Source organism: Penaeus chinensis, chromosome 19, assembly GCF_019202785.1.
Source record: "Penaeus chinensis breed Huanghai No. 1 chromosome 19, ASM1920278v2, whole genome shotgun sequence".
NCBI lineage: Eukaryota > Metazoa > Arthropoda > Malacostraca > Decapoda > Penaeidae > Penaeus > Penaeus chinensis.
In genome coordinates, this window is record NC_061837.1 from 22,303,250 (window position 1) to 22,315,749 (window position 12,500).

The 12,500-nt window shown below is 30.9% G+C and overlaps 1 protein-coding gene across 1 annotated transcript in view; it reads right to left on the reverse strand.

Annotated features, from left to right (window-relative positions):
• Positions 1-12,500, reverse strand: part of LOC125034952 (transmembrane protein 94-like) — a 40,460-nt gene that overhangs the window by 18,434 nt on the left and 9,526 nt on the right. The window contains exons 13-16 of the mRNA XM_047626999.1: positions 10,907-11,000; positions 10,657-10,788; positions 5,060-5,208; positions 2,236-2,358 (exon numbers count right to left, since the gene is read on the reverse strand). Coding sequence (XP_047482955.1) covers positions 2,236-2,358; positions 5,060-5,208; positions 10,657-10,788; positions 10,907-11,000 — 498 coding nt within the window. The remainder of the gene's footprint in view (positions 1-2,235; positions 2,359-5,059; positions 5,209-10,656; positions 10,789-10,906; positions 11,001-12,500) is intronic.

The following is a 12,500-nucleotide window of genomic DNA, read 5'->3' on the forward strand; positions in this document are numbered from 1 at the left end:
AAAATGAGAAAACATCAAATTCACTGTCATTCTTGTGCCTTGATTTGCTGAAGGCTAAACAAAAAATAAAAAAAATTACTGATCTGATACCTTTTAATCTATTTCAAAGAATATTAAGGCTCAGATAAAATTCTATTTCAGAAAAAAAATCAAGAAAATTAACACAAGTCTTGTTTCAACTGCACAAATAAAAATTGCACTCCTTCACAATCACACACACACACAGACAAAGATACAGAAAAAACACACACACACAGAAACACACACACAGAAACACACACACACACACACACACACACACACACACACACACACACACACACACACACACACACACACACACACACACATATATACCTGTCAATTATAAGAATGATAAAATAATATCTACAGTGACAATTAATTTCCATATACTGAATGTTTTGCTATTCCTAAAAAAATAAGCCTTTCATATTAAGAAAAGGAAAAAAACAAGAGAAAAATGTGAAAGACACTATAGGAAAAGAATATAAAGTGCTGGTCCACCTTAAACTATTCAACATGAACATTTGTCATAACAAAATTGATTTCATTTTCCATATTTATACCATGCAGGAAGTCAACAGCTACAACATTCTCATAACACAAATACACAAAGGGTTTAGTCTGATACCCTTTCTGAAATAATTAAAAATTCTGAGCCTAACTGTTTGAAGCTAAAAATCAAGTTGTTCTTTGACAAAGGTGACTGCCAAAGATTTTCTTTTTATGACCAACGGCAAAAAAAAAGATCTAACGTAATGAATGAGAAAGAATAACTTCATTATGCAAAAGATGTATCAACATGCATCTCTTGTGCTGTGAGGTTATTAATTTTCATTAATATCAATTCTTCAATTAACTATATTCTTCTCAAAAGATATTCAGCAAGCAAAAGTTTGTTAACTACCAGATCCCATTTCATCAAATTTCTAATGGTAAGTCTAAGCTAACAGCAAAGATTGCTATTTCCTTTGTGCCAAAAACGATTAAAATTTTGCATACCAACTGAATCTATTCTGGTGGAAAACAGAATTAATGAAGGAGTGAACCATGTAGTATGTTAAACTAAGGCTTAATATAAACAGAAATTCTTAGAAATATATAATTCTCCTATTACCTACACTTTACTGGTTTACTTCACTGTACATGGTTTAAACATTTTGATTACTTTTTAACTTTTACATGAATGTGAGTATGTAGTATGAATATTACAAAATCAGAAATTACCAATGTTAACAAAATATATGATAAAAGTAACAAACAAACTGTACCTATCTTTACCATCTTTATTATCTTTATACTTGAAATTCTTACCTAGTAATGACTATAATACTTGACCCACTGATGCCACAAGGTCTGTCTATTATCTTTATACTTGAAATTCTTACCTAGTAATGACTATAATACTTGACCCACTGATGCCACAAGGTCTGTCCATTGTGATCTTATTTTATCAATTTTGTTTATACATACTTGACTCCACAAGGACTTAATTACCAAGGGGTCAATTACTAGACCAACCTGATTCCACCTCTTTAACGTGTTCCTTGAATTTTCAGAAAGGAAAGTTTTTCCTTTTATAATGATTAGTAGTGTTAATAATGTCAATAATAATAACAGCTTATAAATAATAAAAACTTTTTTTCCCAAAAAATCAAGGAATGGGGGTAAACAGGTGAGGTCAACTAGGCCTAGTAATTGACTCCTGATGATGAAGCACTTGTGAAGCTATCTGTATGTAAGGAAAATTGACAAAAACAATACTACAGTGGATAGTGCATGTACCTGGTGCCATTGGGCTAATAGTAATAAAAAAGGTTGATTCTTGTTACTACAACAACCCAATATATTTCTGCAATAGGTCTGTATAAAGCTCCTGAATATCTACTGTTGATGAAAATGCTAAAGAGTTATAGCAATTCATCAGTGACCACACCCACAAAAGATTTTAGCCAATTTACAGAGTAAATAGATTCTGTCATTCTAATATATCATAATTTCTTTAGAATAACAAAGAATTAAGATAATTATTATGAATCAAATTGATATACAAATTATACAATGTAAATGCAAATATTTAAGTATTCTGTAAACCAAGACCTACTAAATTAAATAAATAATACATAAATACTTTAATTCCACTTCCCTAAAATGACTCTCCACTCGGCAAACATAATTTACACTTAAGTACACTTTTCTCATGTTGCAGCTTACCGGAATCGCGTTTTGGAGAGATCTGGGCTGTTTACATCCTCAGTTGACTGTCTGTACAACGTCAACCCAGAGGTCTTGACGGAAGCTGCTTGCCCTGTGCGACTTGAATTCCCACTCTCTGTCCTACATGTTAGCACAATCTTTATCTATTAGCTTGATTACACACACAGAAATAATGCAGGTGAAATTACAAAATAAGCAAGTGTCTTTAGTCTGTGACATACTTTAAACTGCAAAATAAAACTGAAGATTATACAGAAGGACTTTACAAATGAATGCTATTGTGCTGGTATTTTTCACAAAGACACTATACAGTTATAAACATTGGAAACATTATTTAGAAATGTCAAATCTACTTGTGCTTCGGAAATAGCATTTAAAGTAAAAATATATCTAGGCAACAAAAGTTGTTCCTTCCAACCTATCATGGCTCCATCATGCTCTGTTTCCAATATCATTTGACTACTAGTAGTAGTAATAACAATAGTAATAACAATAGTAATAACAATAGTAATACCAATAGTAATAATAGTAATAATAATAATAATAATAATAATAATAATAATAATAATAATAATAATAAAAACAGTATAACATAGTAATAAGAGCAATAATAACAGTATCAATAATAATGATAGCAACAGTGATGATGATGAGATAATAAAAAAATAAACAAATAAACAAATAAATATTATAATAATTATAATCATAATAATAATAATAATAATAATAATAATAATAATAATAATAATGATAATAATAATAACAACAATAATAATAATGATAACGATATAATGATAATAATAATAATAAGAAGAATAAAAATAATAGTAATAATAATAATAATAATAATAATAATAATAATAATAATAATAATAACAATAATAATAATAATAATAATAATAATAATAATAATAATAATGATATAATAATAATAATAATAATAATGATAATAATAATAATAATAATAATAATAGCATTAATAATAATAATAAAAATAATAATAATAATAATAATAATAATAATAATAAAAATAAAAATAATAATAATAATAATAATAATAATTATAATAATAATAATAATGATAATAATAATATTAATAATAATAACAATAACAACAATAATAATAATAATAATAATAATAAAAACAATAATAATAATGATAATGATATGATATAATAAAAATAATAATAAAAACAATAACAAAAACACCGGTAATAATATTAATAAAAATAATAATAATAATAATAAAAATAATAATAATAATAATAATAATAATAATAATAATAATAATAATAATGATAATAACAACAACAATAACAATAATGATATAATAATAATAATAATAATAATAATAATAATAATAATAACAACAATAATAATAATAATAACAACAATAATAACAACAATAATAACAACAACAATAATAACAATAACAATAATAATAATAATAATAATAATAATAATAATAATAATAATAACACTAATGACAAAGCATGTTCCCTTTATCAACTTAAATGCACAACCCCTTTAATTTACTGCTTTGTAATTAATGTTCAGACAAACCATAACAAAATGGAAAGTGACATAAAGGGTAAACTGAGATTATACTACTTATATATCTACCGCACTAGAACTTGATGGAGGTATGACACAGACGGAGCATAAAGTATAACTAATTAAAGTAAAGCACCTATTTAATATTTTTCATATTCTTACAATACACAGACCTGAGGTGTGATGACTAAGGAGGAAGGATATAAGAAACGATAAAAAATCAGGTGCATAACGAGAAGGGGGGAAGAGAGGAGAGGAGGGAGGGGGAAGAGAGGAGAGGAGGGAGGGAGGGAGGGAGGGAGGGAGGGAGGGAGGAGAGGAGGGAGGAGGAGGAGGGAGGGAGGGAGGAGAGGAGGGAGGAGGGAGAGAGAGAGAGAGAGAGAGAGAGAGAGAGAGAGAGAGAGAGAGAGAGAGAGAGAGAGAGAGAGAAAATGAGTGTGAGTGGGGAGGGGAGAGAGGGAGAGAGTGAAAGAGGGAGGGAGAGAGGCAGAGAGGGAGGAGGGGGGGAGGGGGGAGGGGGGGAGGGGGGGGAGGGAGAGAGGGAGAGAGAGAGAGAAGGAGAGAGTGAAAAAGGGAGAGAGTGAAAGAGGGAGGGAGGGAGGGAGAGAGGGAGGGAGAGGGAGGGAGAGGGAGGGAGAGGGAGGGAGAGGGAGGGAGGGAGGGAGGGAGGGAGGGAGGGAGGGAGGGAGGGAGAGAGAGAGAGAGAGAGAGAGAGAGAGAGAGAGAGAGAGAGAGAGAGAGAGAGAGAGAGAGAGAGAGAGAGAGAGAGAGAGAGAGAGAGAGAAAATGAGTGTGAGTGTGAGCAAGTGTGAGTGTGAGTGAGTGAATGTGTGTGTGTGTGTGTGTGTGTGTGTGTGTGTGTGTGTGTGTGTGTGTGTGTGTGTGTGTGTGTGTGTGTGTGTGTGTGTGTGTGTGTGTGTGTGTGTGCGCATGTGCATGTCTGCGTATCAATGAATAATTATTAAAACAAGCATAAAAATGTAAAGAAATAATAAAAATATAATAACAATAATGATAATAATCATAAACAAACAAAATAAAATTCACACCTTATTTCAATACTTTATCAAAAGTAAGAGATCCGTATTTGCTCTCAAATTCAAATCAAATCAGCAGGGAACGGCAAAAACCCAGGTATCAAAACATAGACCAAATCAGTGAGTCACATCAATCAAAAAAAAAAAAAGGGGGGGGAAAAAATGACAAGACTCAAACAAAAGAAAAAAATTCAAAGAGACAAGAAAACCGCCGTAGCCTTTCCACCTACCTCGTCCGATCTGATAGCAAGGAAATGTGACAATTCCAGCCACTTTCGAGTCCCATCTTTTCCGAGAAGACACGAGACCGCAGTTCGTTTTCCTTGCTGAAGTGGACAAAGCGGATACAGGAGAGATCTAACTGTTCAATCATTTGTACCTGGCAAATTAAGGATTGCATATTAGTGTACGTCTAGTGAATGGTCACCTTATCTCTATAATGTATTCACCTTATGTTTCCTTGTGACTGTTATCAAGAGAGTAAAAGGCATTACAACAGGTAAGTAATGAGATGCCATACTAAACTTCTGGATTTACTGAAAATGGACTTTGAAGAATACAAATCCAAGAGAAGGTGTAATATAATTCTGAACAAAAATATGAATTCTAGGAAAGTTAACAAAAAGTTCATGCAGTTGTGTTGTAATTTGGATCAAAATTCTTGAGTAAAATTTGCTATGCTAGTCACAGAGCCAACTCAATTTGAGTTCTTAATTGTCTTCATTTACAAGTAACCTATAATACCTATATATCTTAATCTACAAGAAGCCTATATACCTATTTTCTATGTGTTATTAGACATTCTAATTTCCATGGCTATATAATAATAAAAACAGTAAATATCATAATCATACTGCTAAAGTAGAATAGACTGAAGTGAGGAATACTTGAGAATATGAACTGCAAAATACCATAGAAGTTACCCAAGACACTGATTAAGCTTGTGTGCCAATAACATTAAAATACATGATTTCTGAGAGGCTTCATAGCAATCTAATCTGCTTTGAATTCAAGGTAGTTCTGCATAGTTTCACTTACAAATAGTAACATCAATACGCAGGGTATCTATTCACTTAACAAATGCAGCAGAAACTTAATATACATATTTTCCTGTTCATTTTATTTAGAACAGTACCATTCAACCTCAATGGACAGTCCACTTAAAGGCGGATGAGATGTAGTAAGTGTCTCCACTTGTCTGACTAGAAGTGTTTCACAAACAATTATCTCAATTGTTTCAAATTACATATAAATTTGGATATCAACTGGTGGCTCATACTGTTTTTCTTCTGAAATTCCAAAATTTAATTTTCTCATCCACAATCACACTCCAATAGAAGAATATGCAAATTCACAATAAAAGCACAAGAGCTTTCCTCTGCCTACATAACAGTGAAGTGAAAATTTACAAGATTATAATCATTAGATTTTAGAAAACAAAAAAAGATAAATAGGTGACCCAACAGAAAGATGAACACCATAAATAACAACCAGAGGTGGATGCCATAAAAAAAAAAAAAATAAGAGCACTGCTTCAGAACAGTATATCAGTAAATTACAGAACGTTATAAATCAGTGAATGCAGTGAAGGAACTTATTTGGTTTAGAAACCAAATAAGTTCTTAGAGTCCTCTAAAAAAAAAAAAAAAACAGTTCTGTGAACAGAAAAAAAAAAAAAAATAATCTGGTTTATGGCTAGATAAGAAGCATATATATTCACATCACAAGAGTAGAATTAAATCTGGTTTACTGGCTAGATAAGAAGCATATATATTCACATCACGAGTGTAGAATTAAATCTGGTTTACTGGCTAGATAAGAAGCATATATATTCACATCACGAGTGTAGAATTAAATCTGGTTTACTGGCTAGATAAGAAGCATATATATTCACATCACAAGAGTAGAATTAAATCTGGTTTACTGGCTAGATAAGAAGCATATATATTCACATCACAAGAGTAGAATTAAATCTGGTTTACTGGCTAGATAAGAAGCATATATATTCACATCACGAGTGTAGAATTAAATCTGGTTTACTGGCTAGATAAGAAGCATATATATTCACATCACAAGAGTAGAATTAAATCTGGTTTACTGGCTAGATAAGAAGCATATATATTCACATCACAAGAGTAGAATTAAATCTGGTTTACTGGCTAGATAAGAAGCATATATATTCACATCACGAGTGTAGAATTAAATCTGGTTTACTGGCTAGATAAGAAGCATATATATTCACATCACAAGAGTAGAATTAAATCTGGTTTACTGGCTAGATAAGAAGCATATATATTCACATCACAAGAGTAGAATTAAATCTGGTTTACTGGCTAGATAAGAAGCATATATATTCACATCACGAGTGTAGAATTAAATCTGGTTTACTGGCTAGATAAGAAGCATATATATTCACATCACGAGTGTAGAATTAAATCTGGTTTACTGGCTAGATAAGAAGCATATATATTCACATCACGAGTGTAGAATTAAATCTGGTTTACTGGCTAGATAAGAAGCATATATATTCACATCACAAGAGTAGAATTAAATCTGGTTTACTGGCTAGATAAGAAGCATATATATTCACATCACGAGTGTAGAATTAAATCTGGTTTACTGGCTAGATAAGAAGCATATATATTCACATCACGAGTGTAGAATTAAATCTGGTTTACTGGCTAGATAAGAAGCATATATATTCACATCACAAGAGTAGAATTAAATCTGGTTTACTGGCTAGATAAGAAGCATATATATTCACATCACAAGAGTAGAATTAAATCTGGTTTACTGGCTAGATAAGAAGCATATATATTCACATCACGAGTGTAGAATTAAATCTGGTTTACTGGCTAGATAAGAAGCATATATATTCACATCACGAGTGTAGAATTAAATCTGGTTTACTGGCTAGATAAGAAGCATATATATTCACATCACAAGAGTAGAATTAAATCTGGTTTACTGGCTAGATAAGAAGCATATATATTCACATCACAAGAGTAGAATTAAATCTGGTTTACTGGCTAGATAAGAAGCATATATATTCACATCACGAGTGTAGAATTAAATCTGGTTTACTGGCTAGATAAGAAGCATATATATTCACATCACGAGTGTAGAATTAAATCTGGTTTACTGGCTAGATAAGAAGCATATATATTCACATCACAAGAGTAGAATTAAATCTGGTTTACTGGCTAGATAAGAAGCATATATATTCACATCACAAGAGTAGAATTAAATCTGGTTTACTGGCTAGATAAGAAGCATATATATTCACATCACGAGTGTAGAATTAAATCTGGTTTACTGGCTAGATAAGAAGCATATATATTCACATCACAAGAGTAGAATTAAATCTGGTTTACTGGCTAGATAAGAAGCATATATATTCACATCACAAGAGTAGAATTAAATCTGGTTTACTGGCTAGATAAGAAGCATATATATTCACATCACAAGAGTAGAATTAAATCTGGTTTACTGGCTAGATAAGAAGCATATATATTCACATCACAAGAGTAGAATTAAATCTGGTTTACTGGCTAGATAAGAAGCATATATATTCACATCACGAGTGTAGAATTAAATCTGGTTTACTGGCTAGATAAGAAGCATATATATTCACATCACGAGTGTAGAATTAAATCTGGTTTACTGGCTAGATAAGAAGCATATATATTCACATCACAAGAGTAGAATTAAATCTGGTTTACTGGCTAGATAAGAAGCATATATATTCACATCACGAGTGTAGAATTAAATCTGGTTTACTGGCTAGATAAGAAGCATATATATTCACATCACAAGAGTAGAATTAAATCTGGTTTACTGGCTAGATAAGAAGCATATATATTCACATCACGAGTGTAGAATTAAATCTGGTTTACTGGCTAGATAAGAAGCATATATATTCACATCACAAGAGTAGAATTAAATCTGGTTTACTGGCTAGATAAGAAGCATATATATTCACATCACGAGTGTAGAATTAAATCTGGTTTACTGGCTAGATAAGAAGCATATATATTCACATCACAAGAGTAGAATTAAATCTGGTTTACTGGCTAGATAAGAAGCATATATATTCACATCACGAGTGTAGAATTAAATCTGGTTTACTGGCTAGATAAGAAGCATATATATTCACATCACAAGAGTAGAATTAAATCTGGTTTACTGGCTAGATAAGAAGCATATATATTCACATCACAAGAGTAGAATTAAATCTGGTTTACTGGCTAGATAAGAAGCATATATATTCACATCACAAGAGTAGAATTAAATCTGGTTTACTGGCTAGATAAGAAGCATATATATTCACATCACAAGAGTAGAATTAAATCTGGTTTACTGGCTAGATAAGAAGCATATATATTCACATCACAAGAGTAGAATTAAATCTGGTTTACTGGCTAGATAAGAAGCATATATATTCACATCACAAGAGTAGAATTAAATCTGGTTTACTGGCTAGATAAGAAGCATATATATTCACATCACGAGTGTAGAATTAAATCTGGTTTACTGGCTAGATAAGAAGCATATATATTCACATCACAAGAGTAGAATTAAATCTGGTTTACTGGCTAGATAAGAAGCATATATATTCACATCACAAGAGTAGAATTAAATCTGGTTTACTGGCTAGATAAGAAGCATATATATTCACATCACAAGAGTAGAATTAAATCTGGTTTACTGGCTAGATAAGAAGCATATATATTCACATCACGAGTGTAGAATTAAATCTGGTTTACTGGCTAGATAAGAAGCATATATATTCACATCACAAGAGTAGAATTAAATCTGGTTTACTGGCTAGATAAGAAGCATATATATTCACATCACAAGAGTAGAATTAAATCTGGTTTACTGGCTAGATAAGAAGCATATATATTCACATCACAAGAGTAGAATTAAATCTGGTTTACTGGCTAGATAACAAGCATATATATTCACATCACATCTTAATTTGAATGGGTGACTGTGATTATCAAAAGACTGGCCAGCAAGCTTCATGAAGGAAGTCACATAAGCATAAAATTAAGCAGTGCAAATAGCAGCATACACAAATAAGAAGATTCAGGTTTCTGATTGCTGCCAGTAGTCACAGAGAGACCTGAATTCAACAAATTCCCCCACTCCTTTTTATTTTCATTACTATCACCACTGTTAAGAACATTATACAAATAATAATAATCATGAAATCTTTGATGATAATAATAACAGTAATAGATATAAAAAATCTTTAGAAAAAAAAATCCAGGAATCAAGTGAAATCAATGATGGCTTGGGTAAAGTACTATTTGATAATTATGAATGTATGAAGACTTTCTCTGTATTTGTATATGTGTATATGTATATCTGTGTGTGTGTGTGTGTGGGGGGGGGGGTGCACACATCACATGTTAGCAACAATAATAATAGAAATATGATGAAACAGAAAAGAATATTTTAAAAAATCAAGGAAAAGAATAAACAGGTGATAAGTAGAATTAGCAATTTATATACATGCCATCCCCAGCAGCATTAAGTTAATTTGATAGAAACAACTATTTATAAATAATGTCCTAAAATTGATTTTCACTGACACACCTAACAGTAAAGGGGTTGGGGTTGCCTTTCCTAAATAAAGCAAACAAAACTAATATATTTTAATAAATAAGGTAAAGATACAGCAGAAAATATTCATATACCACAAATGTGTTGTCCCTAAACAGCTTTCAACACTATAAGAAGAAAGCGTAGATTAAAACAAATATAAGTCTACCTGCACATAGCTTCAGTTCTTTCACAGGTGCAAGTGAAAAAAACATACCTGCGACATGAGTTCTAGCTTACGTGAAGCTCTGTCCCTCATCAAGACGGAGACCATGTGAGGAAAAGGGAACTTCAATTTGGTGATCATGAGGGACTTTGCGAGACGATCTTTGCATGCCATGTCTGGAGGCTGGAAGGAATTCACGTTACACCAATTTGTCACATTGAGGATAAAGACACATTTCACTGCATTCCATAATGGACATGACAACATATTGCAAGTTTCACTGAAGAAACGCTGTACTCACCACGTGTCTAAATGTTGATAACTGATGCTCCAGTTCAAATGGCTCCTGAGCTTGTTCACTAAAGCCTATCTGCTTTGCCAATTCACACAGGCATCTGGATAGCAATACAATGAATATATTTAATACATAAATTTATCTGTGTTTTGTGTTGTATGAATTGTATTGTATGTGTTGTGTTGTGTTGTGTGTACTCGAAGGCATGCATATATAAATTTAATTTTTGTAAAAGGGCAAGCTTTATGAATTTTGTATAATCTTTTTATTGGACATTTTTGCCTCTAGACCTAATCATTTTGCTTTCAGTATATCATGCAAATCTCTTAAGAGGATATCATAATTTAAGAAAATATTTACAAATGTATTGTGCTTTCACTTAATACCATTCTTAGTGATAATAAAACCAGTACATAAAAATATAAATCATTTTAACCCTTTAACTGCTTCATGTGTTCAATAAGGTTTTTGTTGCATGATTCACCACTCGCATTGCTTCCTACTTGTCCTTTCCTTCTGAAACCTTAGTGGACGTAAACCTACAATGTTTTCACAAAAAAACACTTGCTGTTGCTAAGCTCATGTAATTATTCATAGTGTGTAGTATGAACACACCTAAGCTAGGAACTATAACTCCTGTTAATGGTAATGGTAAACAGACTTCCCAATCATATATAATAAAACCCAATATCATAAACAAGGTGTAAGTATATGGAACTGTGCCAACAATGAAATATAAAACACTGATAATTTCATGGCTATAAAAAGCACACCTTCATTTCTGATTAACTATTTAGAAAAACAAATTCTTTCCCCCAGTGATGACTACATGTTCATTGATAAAATAATGTCTCCTAAAAATTTAAGTAAAAAACAACAACATATAATCAGATGCTGTTGGTAATCTTTTTTTTTCTGGTGTTTGCAGTTAAAGGGTTAAAGCTATATCTTAAAGATTTGCATTAGCAAATAAAAAATAAATTCCAAAAAATAAATTTACTTTAGTTTTTTTTCTACTTATTTTCTTCTCATGCATTCACTTGAGTCATTTTACAAAAATAATAATAACTATAATCATAATAATAATAGTAAAAATAACAATAACAACAATAATAATAATAACAATAAAAATAATAATAATAATAATAATAATAATAATAATAATAATAATAATAATAATAATAATAACAATACTACTACTAATAATAACAATAATAATAATAATAATACCAAGACTACCATTAATAGTAATAACAATAACCCTACCTATAACAATAATAATAATATCAATAATAGTAAAAGAGAGAAAAATATACATTTCTTAAAATCAATAACATTAGGAGGGAAAACTTATCCAAGTACTGCAATAAAATGTCCAATCTGTTTACCAGAGTCTACATATAATTCAAAATCACAAATGCATATAAATGAGAAAAATACAATAGTTAAAAAAAAAAAAAACAATCAATAATTCAATGAATCACAGATATTTCTTTCTTACTAACAGCACTACAAAAATAAATCATTACATGAAATAGAATAGAAATACTGTAAATATTTCAAATACTGGACCTTTTTATATTCGGTAAAAAGCAGTGAG